The sequence below is a fragment of the Furipterus horrens genome, unplaced genomic scaffold (assembly GCF_987537825.1).
Source record: "Furipterus horrens unplaced genomic scaffold, mFurHor1.1.pri manual_scaffold_10, whole genome shotgun sequence".
Classification (NCBI taxonomy): Eukaryota; Metazoa; Chordata; class Mammalia; order Chiroptera; family Furipteridae; genus Furipterus; species Furipterus horrens.
Window position 1 is genome coordinate 32,674,035 of NW_028327180.1, and position 18,265 is coordinate 32,692,299.

An 18,265-nucleotide genomic window follows, 5' to 3' on the forward strand; every position below is an offset into this window, starting at 1 on the left:
TTTAAAGAACTGAAATGTTCAGCTGAAAGATAGTATTTAAATAGAATTATTGTTACTCAGGATTTGCCACTGTAGGTGGTAGCCTCACTCTTTTAAAATGCAAAGATCGGAACAAAATGAGGTTTTTTTTTGTTTTTTTTTTACATTTGGTTTGATTTCAATAACAATTCAAGTATCTGCTTTCAGTTGATGTTCTGAAAAACGTTAATATTTATGAACCACAAATTTAAATACATTTTATAAAAAGTAGAATATTCCTTGAATATCCTTTGTTTTAATCATTACTTAGACTAATAAGGATCAAAATCTAGCTTTGGTCCACATCATATTTTTGACAGTTCCTATTTTTTAAAATCCATATACTTGACTAATGATGTAGAAAAACTGACATCAAATGCATGAAGGAAAGTGTCAAACAATAACATTTTATTAAAGAAAAACTATATTCAAATGAAGATATGGTCCGAGTACAAGTCACAGTGATGGTTGACATATAAGATGTTCACTGAGCTTTTACATGAAATGGAGTTGCATCATAGTCTTGAAAATGAATTCCCTTAGAAGTTGTGATCTTCATAATAGCGCCATTTAAAGTATCATCTTCAATGAGTGTTATTAATCCATTGGCAATCATTGATGGGCTAAAAGTAAAGGAAACACTAGTGTTTTAAAACAAAAGATAAAGGCATAATTTTCACTTCAATTTTGAGGGATTTTTTTTTTTTTTTTTAGTTTTTGAATAATCTACTACCTTTAGCATGTAATAGGGAAATGTATATCAGGAAGCTATTGTTACCTTCATTTTTTTTATTCAGTTAAATATTCACTAAAGTATGATAAATTCAGTGGTAGATTCCCATGCTTAACCCCCTGTCATGTTGACAGGAAGGATTTATGAATTTATATTATTTACATTGAAAAATTATTATTATTTTTATTTTTATCTTATCAGTATATCTTAGACTTATCAGATAGAAATATTATTAGAGTAGAATTAGGAATTATAGCTAATTATTAAATGTCTGTTATTGATCTGCTGCTGTTTTAAGTACTTTATATGTGTTAACTTATTTGCAGACTTTCAAAAGTTCCTGAAGATTGCTTTAGTATTAGCCCTCTTTTACATGTGAGAAAATTGAGCTTGACAGATAAATTCATAGTCAGAAGTGGAGCCAGGATTTGAACCCACATGGTCAGATTCCATCAGCATGATAGCTATGACTTTGTACTATGAAACTGAACTGCTCTGACTCAGACATCGTTCACCAAACATGTGTGTTGATCTTTGTTTATTATGAAAATGGTTGAATTTTGGGAGCCATATGAAATTTCAAGAAGAGTATATGTAAATATTGCTTGGAATTTAGGCAGATGAGGAATCATTGCTTCTAAAGATAACAAAACATCACCTTTTTAAACAATGTCTGATTATGGTTGAAGGTATTCATGATGCATTGTCTATATCTTCAAGCAAAATTCATAATGTCTAAACATATTCTATTCAGAAACCCAGGAAAAATATTTTCTTTCAAGAGTTTGCCAAACAAAACTTTGAAGCTTACATTTGTTTCTCAAATTTAAAACCTTATTTTCCCCTTTTTATTGCTTATGTGTAGATAGTACTTTGCTCCATCATATAAAAAAGGTAGGTATAGTTTTACTTACTCCAAAATCCCATAGAATTTCATCATGTCCTTGATGTGATCCTTATATTCTATATATTGTCCCATGTTTTCTTCTTTTTCAATGGATTCGAGGATGGGCGTATTAACAAAGCCTGGGCAAATGGCATTTATTCGCACACCACTTTTCATAAGATTAGCACCCATCTGCCAATTGGAAATAGAAGGTTGCAGGTTTTGTGGTATTATAAATGCAGAGAATAGGACAAACATAATTAAAGCTATTCAAAAGACTCTGATGTGAAAAATATTAATCAGATATCCTTCTGGCCTTATAACAATGACAATATTAAAGTTGGCAGGGAGAAGAAAGTAAAAGAATATGTATCTAAAGTGTTGAATTAATTCCTGAAAACCTCACCTAATTAATTTTTTTTAAATCAATATTACTAGACAACTCTTGAAAATAATTATCTAAGCTACTCTTATCTGCTGAACTCTGCAGGAAGCTGAAAGGTAAGAAGCTGAGGCTTAAAATTAATATTACAAGTTTTCTTTCAAAAATTTCTCTTGTATAAGAGAATATTTGCTTAAAAAATATTGTTAGTGAAAAGTTTTAGGACTTTGATTGTAAAGATACTCTTAATTATCCAGAAGACAAGATAAGTATTTTTAGACTAACAATCTTTGGCTTAATTTTCAACCTAATGATTTTACTTGAACTATTTGTAAAACAAGATGTAGTTGATTATTTGAGGATTCTTCTTGTTTACTTACTAAAACTTATTTGTAACCCCCCCATATGAATATTTGTGGAGCTTTCGGGGTCATCTGTGGACAGGCACAGAGTAGTGAGAAATCTGAGTTGCCCAATGCTGACATCCAGCTGAGGTCAAACAAAATAACACTCCTCTTGTTTCAGCTCTTCTAACTATAAACAAGTGTCCTTTTCACGGTGTATTTAGTCCATGTTTTTCTCATTTTTGTGCTTTTTGTTTGTGATTTTGCTATTTAAATGCCCCCCTTCCCAAGCATAGTGCTGAATTGCCGTCTAGTGTTCCTAAGAAGGCTGTGATGTACCTTACAGAGAAAATACGAGTGTTAGATAAGCATCACTGAAAACTGCGATTTAAGTGCTGTTGGCCATGAGTTCAATGTCAGTACAATACGTACTAAATAAAGTACCATTAAAAAGAAACTCAGGTAAAACTTTAAACAGAAATTCACATGGGTATTGATTGACTGATCAAAATGTTGTGACCAGAGGCTGGAAGGAACTTCTCTAATTCGATGTTTGCAAGTGGCTCTACCGAATGTTTAAGTACTGAAATGAGAATTGATTGTACAAGTTTCCAGTCTTATAATTATAAATAGGAGATTTCTGGCCTTTGAGATTTATTTTGCTTTTTAATATCTTTATGTATTCATTAAATATTGAATGAAAGGTTAGGCCTTTGCAAATTAAATCAAAATTTCCAATACATTTAGATTAAGATTATGAGAGCTGCTTATCTTCCTTTCTGGACTGGAGACTTAGTGGTCACAATCTGTTTTCTTTATCCCTAGTGTTTTTTCTGCCATTAATGTTTTTCTCTCCATCTGTCTGGTCTCTAGCTCTCTGTCCCATCTAGACCTTCACTGCAGAGACCTCCTAGCGTCCTCACCTCTCCTACACTTGTCCTCTCAACATATTCTCTAAATAGCAACCAGAATTGCCTTGCTGAAGTGGAAATCTGATCTTGTCACTCCTGTGTGTAAAAAAAAAGCCATTGATGGTTTCATTTTGAATAAAACTAAGCTCATTACTACAACCCATAAACCCCTCTTGGTCTGGCTCCTGCTCGCAGCTTCAATTATTCCTCATCCGACTTCCCCCTTGCTCATCTAGCTTCATTTAAGCTACACCCCCCCACACCCAGTTATTATGAAAAGGCAAGCATTCCCATTTTATATTACAATGCATGTGGTCAATTAGGTCTAAAATGTTTTTAGACCTAATTTTTCTGTACATTTTTCATGCTGGACCTCCATGGAGACATCATCCTTGTTCTACCAAGTGAATCCCTGCCCCACTCCTTGCACCTGCCCCCATGCTCTCACTCATTTTTATCACATCTCCAGTGGTAGGTAATGGCTGGAGAACACTGCAAATTCTATTCAAGGAAGGCTGAAGCTAATATTTTTTAGATTTGGAGACAATTTTAAAATTATAGACTTTCTTCCCATTATTTAGCCTTAGGATATTTTTCAATAACACATTTGCATCTAGAATCTACTTCATTTTAAAATGGTTCTTTTTTGGTCTTTTTTTATGTGATCTGAAACTATTTTTTATAATGAAGATTGAAGTATAGTATTTTTCTATTTTTTACTCAGATGTATTGAAATCTGAATTTACTCCTCTTGACCGGATAGAATTCATGCTACATATATATACACAGAGAGAAAAAGAGATATTGTGGTTGTTATATTCTCACCGCTGTTGAGCGTGTGAATCCGATTATGCCATGCTTTGAAGCACAATAAACAGGCTGTTGTGCAACTGGCATGAGTCCTAAAACAAACATAAGATTTAAACAATTTTATTAAACAACAAGCAGAGGAAAACCAATAATTGCTATGCAACTGAATAATTTGTGCTTACTCACTTTTAAATTAGTCTAGAAGGTACACTAAAACAATCACCAGACAACTTTGTAAATCTCACTAGTGTTAGCATGGTTCATTCCTTCCTTGATCTCTATCAACTGCACTGTCTAGAATTCATGGTAGGTAACTTACAGCTTAGGGATGCAGCCAAGAATGATATGTAAGTTTTTCTGTCTCCATGACTTTCTGTCAAGAGAAGTCAATGCTATCTAAAACACAAAGAATCATCTTTAAATCCAGCAAGTTACCATCTAATTTAAAGTTTCTGAGTCTAGATTTTTCAAAGAATATATTCTACATTATCAAAGACTTCCAAGTGGCTGAAAAAGTTTAAATTGCTTAAGAGGAATTTAGAGATTATAATGAGTATACATTTCCCTGTCACCAATCACACCTCTAAGTGTTCAAGAAAATTATAAGTTAACTTCATTTTGATCTGTAGTGCTTAGATGTTCCCATCCTATGACCTTGGAAAAGAAAACCAGAAATAAAAATCTATGGTCTTGTTTTATTTTCTTTCATAATCATGTACTCAACAATAGAAGTCAAGCAATTTTAGAATTTGTTTAATTTTCTACATATACACAATAGTAACTAATCAAAAATATTATTGATTTTATGGTCTGGAGAAAAAAGCAGTATTATAGTATTCTAGCATCTTTTCTCTCCTATCTACTGGCCCAATCCCCTCCTTTCCCCCAATAAAACAACAAGAAAAACCCATTTTATTGTAGTAACTATTGCTATCAAGCTTATTTCTCATAAGTGTCAATTCCCCATCTAATCAAGAGTAAGACTTTTAACTGGAGCCATTTATATATTTTTCTTTTTAAATAATTTCTGGAAGTAACTCATTTTCATATTTTGTGAAATTTGTGATCTCTGAGTCAGAACAATGATCCCTGGTTACTCTAATGTTATTACCATCAAATGTCATGCTAGTAATACTCAATTATTCCGCTGAGGCATGCTTATCTCCACCCAGCTAACTAGTCCCAGAATACCACCAATCAGCTGAGCATGTTGTGCCAAAGTTCAGCCATAAACGCAGACCTTAACCACTCCCTGGGTGCCTGCCAGGTCTCAATTTATAAACTATGTTTTCTCAAGAGCAGTTTAAATGCTGAGAATGATAGTTCATACATTGTGCGTCCACCCAGTGACCTCAAAGTACTGTAACAGGTGGTTCTCTTCTTGTTTTGTTTTGTTTTGAAGTTAATTAAAATGTGTAAGTTAGGTTTGGCAGTATTAGTCAACAAGAAGTCATGATGCCTGCACAGGGTACACAGTTGTATCAGGAGTTGAGATAAAGGCAATGAATAGTTGCACCAGGCATTGCTGCTTCTTCTTCTCTGAAGTTAGATGCTATTTTACCTTCTCCTTAGATGGTTCTCAGACAAAGGCAGTGTGGTTGTAAGACAGTGTTCACCAGCTGCAGGAAATGTAGAGCGAACCTTCATCGGAGATAAGCTTGTTGACCCAGCCATAAAAAGCACAAGGCCACTGTTCATAAATGTTGTCACGGATGAATTTGGAATGAATTTTTGTTATGTATGTTGAGGTACTGAACTTCTGAACCCAAGCTAGTCCAAAGTGTCACAGGAGTGCAATAAATCAAACACTGTTATTGTTTTTGTTTAAGAAGCAAGCACAAGACATATACTTTCCTTTAAAGGTAGAACTGAAAATGCAACCAGAACGTGAAGGAATTTGTTTGCATTTTTAAAGGGGCACTTGGTTTTATGAATCTTGTTGTAACATTCTAATGGCATTTTCACTGCTACCCTGCCACATGTTTACTCTTGCATCATTTCACTTTCTGATACGAGATCAAAGACTGCAAAAATTAATTTCATATTTGCAGAAATTGAGGTATAACTGACGTATAAGTTTTGACATATGTGTACACCCATGAAACTACAGCCACAATTAGGATAATGAACACATCAGTCACCCTAAGTTTCCTCATGTCCTTCTGACATCCCTTCCTTTTGTCTTGTCCCTCCCCTAGGCTATCACTGATCTGCTGCTTAGTGTCACAATAGATTAGTTTGCCTTTTCTGGAAGTTTATATAAATGTAATCATACAGTGAAAATTTTTTTGTCTGAGTTCTTTCACGCAGGATAATTATTGTGATTCATTCATATGGTACTGTGTATCAACAGCTCATTTTTCTTTTTCTTTTTTTCTGTGAATACTATTTCACTGTGAGGCTAAACCATCAATCGTATATACATTCACCTGTTGATAGATAGATATGTGGGTTCTTTACAGTTTAAGAGTATTAGAAATAAAAAAATATTTTTCAATAATTTTATTTAGGTAAGTTGCAATTAATTTAAATAAAAAGCTTTTCTTTAGATCCATAGTACATGTATAATTTTAGTTATTGCTTCTTGTTTCCAACAGGCAAGATGGATTAGTGATCTGTAGTGTTTTTTCCCAACTTGCTAACTGATCTTCTTTTCTTTTTTTTCCAATGATCTCGGAACTTTTCTTGGCCTCCTGCCCCACCAAGAGGTGCCCCACTTCTGCTGCCTTAATGCCTCAGAACTTTGGTGTCACTAACCTCAGACACCACTTTGCTGTCCACCACTTTGCGAGTGGTGGTCTTTGGATGAATTGTCTAGAGTTGCTGTTGTCCAGAGCATCACCAAGCTCAAAGTCTTCCCCTTCCTCCAGCAGGTGATGGTAGGTGGCTATCTCTGACCCTGGCTTGACCTTGATGTTCAGCAGGGCCTCTTATTCCTGGTCCTGGCACTGTTCCTATACCCAGGTCTGGGCAAGCTCTGACTCCAGGTGCAGCAGGATCCTCTGAGTTGTTCCATCTGCATGGCATAGTACGTCTCCACCTCCCCAGGCTGTTCTCCAAACTGGCCTTCAGATTTCTCAAGTCCAGGTTGATCTCCAAGGACCGGACCATTCATCTCAGCTCCATGAGTGTCACCTCGGTAATTCCTATCTTAGTGGTCACTGTGGTGCCCTCCTCAGTCTGCTGGGACCAGTATTTATCTAGATCCTCTTGGTTCTTCTGAGTTAGCTCATTATACTGGGCTCAGATGTTGGCCATGATCTTGCTGAGGTCATGAGATTTGGGGATATCCAACTCCACCATCAACCCAGAGCTGGCAATCTGGTTTTGTAGACTATTAACCTCCTCCCAGTTCTTCACCATGAGCAGCTCCTTTCAGAGCCTCCATCTCTGTCTCCAGCTACAGCTGAGTGATAATGAGCACCTTTTGGAGCTCATTGATGTCACTGCACAGACTGGTGCATGGCCAGCTCTGTCTCATACTTAACTCCAGTCATCAGCAGCAAGATGGGCATTGTCAATCTGCAGAACAATGTGGGCATTGTTCACATAACTTGCAAACATCTGAGCCCTCAGGTCCTCGGTAGTCCTGAAATAATGCTCCAGTCTCTGGCCTGGAGTTCCTTCTTTTCCAGGTGTTCCCAGATTTTGCTCTCCAGTCTCCGATTATCAGCCTCTTACTCTTTCCAGGTAGGAGGCCAGGTGGCCATTCAGGCATTGCATAGTTCCCTTCTTGGTCTGGATGCCCCCTATGCCCGCCAGACCCCCGGCCATCCCTAAAGCCAAGCCCCAAAGCCCCCAGCCACTCTGCATGCTGGTGGAGTGGGATACAGAGATCTGGTGGCCCAAACCCCCAATGCCTGCATAGACACTGACCTAGTGGCTGGGTGACAGCATGTAGCCCAGGGTCAAGTAGTTTGTGGAGAAGCTGGAGTGGGTGTTGAAACTCATGTTGTTCAGGGAGGAAGGTGAGAGGCCAAGACTCAGGTTTAGGCAGCTCAACTGACTTTCAATGTAGAGATTTACTATCTCTACCTCAGTTTGCTGCTTTGAAAAAGTAGATTAAATCAAGGGAAAAAGGGTCTTTTTCAAGCTTTTTTTTTTGATAATGCTTTTAGTTGTGATGAAAAGTTTTCAGAAATCAAACATTTTTTTACTGGATCTTAAGACACATTTTCCCTTCACAGGTATAGTATTATTGCCATTATGGTTTAGCTTCTGTATTGATTACCCATACTTCTATTACTCTTCCATTACTTATCTTAAACACACACACCAACATATAATGTTTCTATGGGCTTCGGATTAAAATATGTTCTAACGCTGGAAATAAGGGTCAACACATAGAATCATGTCAAATGTCCATGGTATGAGTCTGGGGACACCATCCTGAGGCAGTTTTTTATCAACAGCGCCCCCTAATGTTTGTGCAGTTTACAATCTACACAACTATATAAGGCAGCCCTCTCTGGTAGAGGAGAATGACTAAGCAAAAGAGAGAAAGGGTGAAGGGGTTAAGGGAAAAGAATCCTCACAGACACAGACAACAAACAGTATGGTGATTACCAGAGGGAAAGGGGGATTGAGGGAGGTAGAAGAGGGTAAAGAAGAGATAAATGGTTGACAGAAGGAACCTTGACTTTGGGTGGCAAATACACAATATAATATACAGATGATGTATTATAGAGTTGTACATTTGAAACCGATATAATTTTATTAACCAGTGAAACCCCAATAAATCCAATTAAAAAGGGAGAGAGCGAGAAGGAGGAGTAGGTAGAAGTAGGAAAAAAATAAGCTATATGTTAAGTCATAGAAATTAAGGATAACAGCATTTCAAGAGACCTAGAGTGGCCACTGGTATCAAGTGCAGAATCAAATGAGAATCACTCTCTTTGAGATACTAACATGTCTCAATATCACTCATCTAAAAATACTAGCTCTCTCTTGGTCTCACATCTTTCTCCAGCTACCATGCCATTTCTTTTGACAACAAAAAGTACTCAAAAGAGTTCTTATATTCATCATTTCTACTCCTCATCTCCCATTTGCTCCACAACTCACTCTAATCAGGTTTTCATCTGACCACTCCAGGCAAACAGATCTTAGGGAGGTTGTCAATGACCACTGTCTTGCTAAGGCTAAACCTCTTGTCTTCATCTTGCTTGATACTTTCCTCAGTAACAACTAACACAGTTGATTCTGCTTGAAATAATAACCCTTGAAACACTTTTCTCTAAATTTTCACTGGTGTTTCTGCCTCACACTTAACTAGCAGCTCCTTCTCTTGTCCTTTGTTGGCTCTTTCCCCTTGGCCGGACATCCATGAATATGCTGGAGAACTAGAGAGCGGTCCCTGGCCCTCTTTGCTTTTCTATGCACACTATTTCCCTAGGTGACTTTATCCATTCTTTGGGAGTAAATTCATTCCCTTAATTCCTTTGTATCTATCTATCTGCCTATCTATCTATTATCTTTTACACACACACACACACACACACACACACACTTCTCAGATTTAAATTCCAAATCTTCAGCTAGGGTCTAACTCTGTATCGAACTCCAGAGAAGGAAGTTTGTGTTCTTTAATGTCATATATCCTATTAGTTTTCTTTCCTAAAATATAGTGTGTGCTAATTCAAAATGTTTTATGGGATGAATTCATCTTAGAAATATGTGTTTGGCACCAATTAAGTGCCAAATAAAATGAGAACATGTTTTCATTTGACTAATTGAAACATGTAAAACCAATGGGAGGACCATCATTTTACCAGAATGTTATTACTTATAACATTCAGCTACTTAAAAATGTCCTCTTGGGGGAATTGCTGGAGGGAATGAGAGGTATTGCCAGAGGGAATGGAAGGGGGGTAAACGGGGAAAATTGAGACAAGTGTAATAGCATAATAAATAAAATGTGTTAAAATTTAAAAAAATAAAAATTAAAAAATCAAAAAATAAATAAATAAAAGTGTTCCCTTAATCAAGTTTATCAAGAGGGATTACTGCACAGTGTTTTGAACTTTGGGCGCCAGACTCACTGAGCTCAAATCCTTAATCCACGACAATGAGCTACATTAGCTTTGGAGGGGTAACTGCTGTGCACCACAGTGTTTTTATTCTGTGAACTGTAGTAGAACTAGTAACAACTGTGAGTCTTGAATGAGCTAATTTACATAAAATACTGAAAACAGGGCCTGTCATATAATAAGCACTACTACTTGCTATTCTTTTTATAAAAAATATAAATTTCAACATTTTTTCTTTAAATGAAACATCTCAAAGTCCTGTTCTATTGAATTATTTACCTACTTATCCACCTCATACCTTCTTATGAAAATGTATCTTTTGCATTGAAATGTCACAATCTGGTAGAGTCTTGCCTTGGTTTGGTTTCTGAACCTTGGCAAGCTGTGGACTATTGCTAATCCTAGTTCAAAAGGATTTACAGAAGTGAATTTATTTAAGATCTACATGTTTAGTATGTTTCAAGTATAAAGTATAATGGAGTATCGAAATGAATAAAACCAATGGGAGAACCCCTGGTGCAGGGGTAGGGTAGCACTTTATTGGTACAAGAGTATGATCAACCCTCCCCAACTGCAGGGGAGTTTTGCCAGTATAATGACACAGGACCAATGAGTTGCATGACGGTTTTTAATCCTTGCAAATTAATTCCCATATGCACAGGGAACTTATATGTCTTATTATGAAAGGATTTAAGAGTAGCAACAAAACAAAGGATTGTGACAATGAAGAAATGTCATTTATTAAGTGTTGTGAGATGTCTTTTATTTGTGCTTTAAAATAAATAACATTTTAAAAGGATAGATTTTTTTCAGTTTTAGTCTAAGCCCACCATTGTGCAAGTTTACTTGAAGAATTGTAATATGGCTCTCCTCAAAATATAACATGTCTAGTTAGTAACAGGTTTATTACATCTGCCATAACTATAGATTTAGAAAAAAAAATATCAATAGAGGGAGAAATTCTACCCACAAAACAGAGACATATTTTCTATAACCACTCAGGATAGTAACACCAAATGGCCACAAACTGATGAGATAATCATAAAATTAAATGACTGAAAATTACATATGTAATTATAGAATAAGGAAGTGATATAGAAAAGTAAAACATTATTTCCATTTCCACATTTGTTTTTTCATCTTTAATATCTTTTCTACCCATATTTTAAAAAGATAACTTTAATCTCTACATATCATAGAAGATAAATAGCTCAAAAAATTGTGCAAAAAACTGAAATCTGCTCAGATAAGGTAACTGTACTCAATCATAAAACATATTTTCTTTTAAATAAAAAGGAACCTTGTAAAATAGACTATACAGAAGTGCTAAGGAAATTCAGTTTAGAAAAATAAATTGAGAATATAATCTTTGCCTGATCTTTGAGCTCAGCAGAAATGCAAAAAAGCAGAAATCTGAATCCCTAACACTTCTTTACCATAAAAAATTTGTCTACCCATCCTTATGTTTTTAACCATCATTTCTCTAATACGAGGTAAAAAGGAGAACTACTGAGAATCTATTTATCTATGTTCATGCAGAAAGCTGACCTAAGTAAATGGGGAACTTCCTCATTATGTGATTTTCCCACATTATAGAACATTGTATTGGAGACTGCTTTTTCCTTCAGTCTCATGTTTGCCATAAATATGTAAGGTTTGAGTGTGGCTTAACATAAAAAGTGGCACAGGCTTTCATAAAACTACTACATCTTCTATAATTCAAGTCTTTCCAGAAAGGTAACTTTAAAAACTAATATTGTTAATCCTTAGAAAATTGCTCTTAATATTCCACCAAAACCCGCCTTCCCAAAAGTTCAGGCATTGCTTAGGCTGAGCTGAGCTTCCTAGCCACTCAGAGACCATCCCTGTACATCCTGAAGGCTGGCTCCGCAACGTGTGGTCTAAGGACCAGATTCAGGATTTCCAGAGTAGAATTTTAGGACCCACCCCCAGACCTACTGAGTCAGAATCTGCATATGAACAAAGGCCCTAGGTGCATGATAAATTCTATAATGCTATTCATTTCCTAGTAGTCTTTTTATCCCCCAAGCTAGGAAACCCTAAATCTTTTACCCATTCCTTAAAAGGCCAATTTGAAACTATTTAATCTTTCCTATTTATTTTAGTCTGTCTTCTTAATAATTTTAAGCCATAGATGACAGAATGAACACCATGGAGCACTTTACCAGTACTGAGTAAGAAAGGTGACTCACATGTTCATAATAGTTGGCATTTGACTAAGGTCTCGAAATGTAGGTTCACCCATTCCATGACACACACTATAATATAGCAACATAAAGTTGCTTTTAGTCCCGCTGCTCATTATCACCACATTTTCCAAGTTATGAAGCCTGTTTGATATTAGTTGTTCAACTCTAAATTGAAGATTTTTAAATTGACCTCTATCACAGGGACTTATAGAAGTTAAATGTGGTATCATAGAGCTAATAGTTTATCACCATGCCTGGCACTTTGCAGTTGCTAACTATGTTAGGCCCTGTGCCTTATATCAACTGTAGTTGCACAGGTAGTTAGTACCATGTGATTTTCTTATTTTTAGCCTAGAGATGAAAGAATGTGATCAGTGTTTATTGCCTGAAATTTCTGGTCTGTTGTGGCATTCCAGTCCAACTGCTGCTCTTCAAGCCATGGGAGTCCCAACACCTTGCAACTCAGTATCATATTTCTCTTTAAATGGTCTATGATGCTGTTATTTCATTCTGCCATATTGACAAGATATTGATTATATAGCTCTTGGGGTAGACACTTTGTCTAGTTACTTTTATTTCTCCATTTCCTTTCTGTAAATGCTCAACCTATGTTTGATTAACTTGAATTTGTTATATGAAGTCGTAACTTCTGCAGTTCCACCTTAACACAAACTGCAAGCTAATTATATTACTTTAGATAAAACTTATAGCTCACGTGAGTATGTCCCTGGGCTGATAGTTAAGATGTGCTAAAAAATATTTTATGATTTTCAAGTATTTTTTTGAGACTCTAATGTTTTCAACTTAAGAGTAAATAAGACTCCCATGGGATCTCCCACAAAAATGCCACTGAGTGAACACCAAGACCTTAGTAGCTGAGCGTGTAGGCAGGTGGAATGCAGGATTAGAGGCAGATTCTTTTTCCTGTGACAAGCACTTTGTCCTTCCCACCGTTTTTAGCAACTAAGTATGTAAAAAGCACACTTGATTTTTATGGGAACACAGACATTTAATTATCTGCATTAAACCGGGGTTCACTCTGCTGTTCCTTCCAACTTCTTCTCTTTTAATAGTTAAGGATGAATGTGACAAAATGAGTGAAGATTTATATATTCTGTTGACAAATAAAGAATCGTATAGAAATGTCTATGTAGTTAACAATGATCAGAACAACTTCTGGGCCTCCAGACTGGAGCACAACCTTCCCTCAGTATGCTGAGGAATCACTCTCCACTTTAACTACTCCTGTGTTTGTTAAGCTTATTAATTGCATTTGATATTCAGTCTGCGTCAGTGGTCATTACTCATTAACTTCTCTGCCCAAACCAGTGTGTCAAGGTTTTTACTATGACAGTGAAGGACTCCACTGAATCTATGCAAGAGATCATGATGATAGACTGGTTGAGTGGAGTGTAACCCACAGGTATGCCGTTAATAGAGAGAGCAGTGGGAAGGAAGCAAGAAAAATCTGTGAGGAAGGAAAGTTTGGAAAACAAATGGAAGCAAGCAGTAGAAATACCCTTCCTATGATTTTGTGAACTACACCTCAATAAAGCTGGGTGAAAAATAACTCTTCAAAGACTCTTTTGTGACCTCTACCAACATGCTATGACTTCAAGGGTATGAAATTGTTGATACCATTCCTGAGGAAAGTGTGAAGCCAGAGAGGTCCACATTTACCTTCTCCTATAACAAGAGTTTGAGTTTTTGTCAAACTAATCTCATTATGGAAGATATAGAAGCTCTCGGTGAGTGGATAAATAAAATTCCTTTTAATTCTCGTACTGAGATGAGGGCTCCTTAGTGACAAGCCCTGGTGGGTGCAGAGGAAGCAGGGGCTGTCCAGGTTGGCCACTGGCAACAGGAAGCAATATAAATGCACCAGGTGTACAGGCCCAGCATTAAGAAGGGAGGGTGCCTCCCTTCACACTGATGAAGGGACTGAATCAAGTAGAAGGGACAAAGATAAACCATTTAACCATTATAAATAGACTCACCCTGCCTGCCAGGTAGATTATCAGAGAGAGACGCTGTTTGGAATGCTATGATATTCATTAACTGGAAAAGTGCTAGAAAGGTAATTTAAAACCAGAACAATCTTATCACTGAATTTATATCCATTCATTGTTCTAGACAAAACAATGATAACAGAAAGATCCACACATGGTCCCAAATATTGGCTCTGGGATAGGTAAGAAGAGAAATAACACCCAGGGGTGGGTAGTGTGATAAATACCAAGCTCTTAGCCAAGATAGCAAAGTGGACTTATTGTAACCCTTAAATTGCTCTTCTCAATGGCATGTTTTGACTCGAGACTTCAGTAAGCTCCCTAAACCTTTGCAGGGCTTTACTTTGTGTGTCAAATGGGGGCAAAAGCTTAAGGTTTCACTGAAGTTTTAGTGATGCCGTTTTAAGATTAAAGCAGTGGCTTGCAAACACTAGCAGCATCTGACAACCCCTTTCACCACATTCTGGCCAATCATGAGTATTTACACTAAATCTGTGTTGATCTGATAGCTAAAGCATTCAATTTTAGTTTTTTCTCATTTGCATCATTATGATACTAATGAGGTTGGCCATTTATACCTGTTTATCAACCATTTGTTCTATCTGTTCTATGAAGGGTAGGTTTATGTTTTCACCCATTTTATTGAGAATACAGAGGTTTATTATCAATTATATTAATTCATTAATATATTAATATTTTTCACTCTTATTTTAAGTCTGAAATATTTGCTCCACACAAAAGGGGGGGGGGCATAGACCTCAAGAAAGCTAAGGTATTTTTCTTGTTAATAAATATATCCCACCAAAATACCAGTAGTACATTAAAAAAAATTAAAACAGTGTTGAGGAGGCCAGAAGATACTAGCAAACACTGGCTTAATAATGTTGTAGGAGTTTTGTTTTTTTTTTTTGCTTCACAGGCAAAGATGGACATGATTGAAGAGATTAACAAACAAACCCATAGATAGAAGAGTTAGATAATCTAGTGGTTAGACAGAAGTCTTTTACTGGGCTGTTAGTACGTGAATTCCAGCTACTAGCTCTACTGCTTCCTTGATGTAAAAATTATTGTTAGAAACTTAAATTCTCCTGCCATGGTTTCCTCATCTACAAAATGGAGATTATAAAATCTATTCCACAGGGTTGTTGTATTCAATGAGATAACTGCACACACAACATTTAAAACAGTATCATGTTAACAGTGAGTGATCAATGAATGTTAATCATTATATGTTTAAGTATTCTTATTGCATAATAGGCAGTACTATACTGCATCTCTCTATTTATGGTCTATAGGGCAGTAAGCCTCCTCTTATGGTACAGAACTTCTTCCAGAGATTTCTAAATTGATCCAATTCTGAGGCCCCCCAGCCTTCCTAAGAAGAAATCAGTGCCTCCCATGATGGTTTGAGCTTTGCTAGTCCTCCTTGCTCTAGAGAGAGAATTCATGGAACTGTCTCTTCACCACTACCCAGATTATTTTACATTTATATTTTAAATAAAACATTAAATATTTCTTGTTAATTTTCTAATCATTTGTGTATTTTTTCTTATGGTTTTATTTTATAACCATGTAGATTTAGCCTTGACAATTTGCCTTTAGGGTTTCAGCCTCCAGAATTTAAAATATGGTCCTTTCTAAGGTTAAATATCTTAAGTATTGCCTATGCTCTTACCTTTTAATGTATCCTTAGAATTAAAATGGTTTATAATTTATAAGTGGATGTCATATTAGGAATAATAAGCAGATTATCCTGAAAAAATTATAGAATTTCATATATATAGTAACTTCAGGGATGTCATTTTGTCCTTAAGCAACCCAGAAAATAAGTCTTTTTTTGAGAACTTCTAAAGAATGAGGTTTCTAAGTCTCTACTAGAGGCAGGTTTCAGTGGTTCAAGGACCATCTGACAATGTTCCCAGAGGAACAAGAAAAAACGCTAAGAATCAGACACTGGTGTGGCCTCAGGTACTTGCAAACCTGACCCCCCCAGATATTACGGGAACTGGGAGGTGGAGGGCAAGGAGAGGGGGCACCTATTGCCAAATGACCACACTAACTGAAACCAATCAGATAATTTAAAAGCCTCATTATTTTTGGATAAGAATAGTTTCGACTTGTCACTATTGATCAGAATTCTAAACTTCATAAGAGCCCCTGAACTTTTCTAGAACCATTGATTTTTTTCCCCCCTAGAATTTTAAAAGTAAGGGATCTGGCTTAGTTGCTCTAAAAGTTCCTGCCCAAGGTTGAGAGCTACTATTAAGTAATATGATATCAGCGGATAGTAAATCATTCTGCCCTGAGTAAAGCAGTTTAGATGGTGTGTTTTCATAGAGAGGATTAACTGTCCACAGGAATCTACTTTTTCCTCAGGCACACAACGAGGCTGCATTTCCCGGACTCTCTTGTAGTTAGGTGAGCCTTGGTATCAGACCCTACACTGGTACAAGAGCAGGAGTGGAGTTTGCCATTACTGGGTGGGGAAGGGGGTTTCAAAAGAGCAACTACGCCTTGTCAGAGTTCTCTTTCTATTGGAGAGAAGGAGCCCACCAATGCCACAGTAAACCTTCAAAGCTCCACGGTGAAGATAGAGCTTTTGCCAGGCTTGTTTTCTAAATGACTGTCTATAGCAGAGGTTCCCTGCAACAAAAACCTCGACCTGGGTTGATGTATGAGTGAGGACTAACTGTATCCTATATTTAAGCTATTATGTGTTTGGGTCTATTAATTTAAGCAGTTTTGCATTGAAGGATGGCAGACTAGGTCACCCCCAAATATGCCACGTTTGCATAAGGATTATTTTGGAGTAGAAAGACTTCAAAAAGATCAGGTGCAAGAAAGTCACTTGGACCTCTACCTTTCTTCCTGAAAGCAGGAGTTAAAAATCTATATAAAAGATGCTCTACCTACACCAGGGAGAAAGAAACATTCTTATCACCAGAGACTGGGAGTCAAGGCTGAGAGAAATCTGTGCAGACCTTGTTTAAATAAAACAACTCATATCTTCCTTTAGTCTCCCTGTATGTTTTAGTTACTTTTCCACAATTGCTTCCCTTTGTTCAATGTTTATAAGTGCCTAGACTTAGCCACTTCTTTCCACCAGGGGATCCATGTATGTGTAAAAATCTGTATGCTTTTCTCCAGTGAATCTATCTCATGTCAACTTAATTCTCAGGCCCACATGGAGAGCCTGAGAGAGTAGAGGTGAAGTATGGCCTCCCAACAGCATACACCAACTTAGTACATCTGCCATATTTTAAAACTCCACATTCTTACTAAAATTTCATGGGAGTAGAGAGATAACTTCATTGTATACCTTTCACTTTGTCAAAGGTGCTTTCACATGTATTACTGATCAGGAATCTCACAACAGCCTTTGAAAAACACTAACACTGGGAAAATATAGGTATTTTTAAAAAATAATATTACAGTAAGGTAACTTAAGAAGTCACAATTTAAAATAAAAGAAATAAACATATAGTTCAAACTTTTGAAATACAATGGAAAATTCCATAGAGCCATTAAAAAATGAAAAAAATAAAGTTTAAATTTCAAACCCAAAATGATAATAAATATACTCTGAAGACTTATTCTGGTGGTTCAAATCACCAATAAGAAATTATTATTAACAAAACAAGTGTCCTTACCTGCCAAAGATGACATATTGATAATGATGCCACCTTCACCTCCATTTTGCTTACTCATGTAATCCAAACCAAGGTAGGTTCCACCGATAACAGAAGCCTAATCCAGAGACATGAAAGAGAACAGCAGCATAGGATTATACTCTGTCATACAGTCATACACCAGTATTTATTACTCTCCCAGGCACCAAGGTAGATTCCTGCAACAGTTATTAATTAAGGGTTTTGAACTGGCTTTTTAAAATAAAAGTTAGTCATTGACCTGGATTCTCTTTTGTTTGCCTGA

General features: G+C 36.4%; 1 protein-coding gene across 1 annotated transcript in view; it reads right to left on the reverse strand.

Annotated features, from left to right (window-relative positions):
* Nucleotides 1-404: 404 nt before the first annotated feature.
* Nucleotides 405-18,265, reverse strand: part of HPGD (15-hydroxyprostaglandin dehydrogenase) — a 34,271-nt gene continuing 16,410 nt past the window's right edge. The window contains exons 4-7 of the mRNA XM_090288944.1: nucleotides 17,983-18,079; nucleotides 4,100-4,176; nucleotides 1,666-1,829; nucleotides 405-641 (exon numbers count right to left, since the gene is read on the reverse strand). Of these exons, the coding sequence (XP_090145070.1) occupies nucleotides 503-641; nucleotides 1,666-1,829; nucleotides 4,100-4,176; nucleotides 17,983-18,079 (477 nt within the window). The 3' untranslated portion in view covers nucleotides 405-502. The remainder of the gene's footprint in view (nucleotides 642-1,665; nucleotides 1,830-4,099; nucleotides 4,177-17,982; nucleotides 18,080-18,265) is intronic.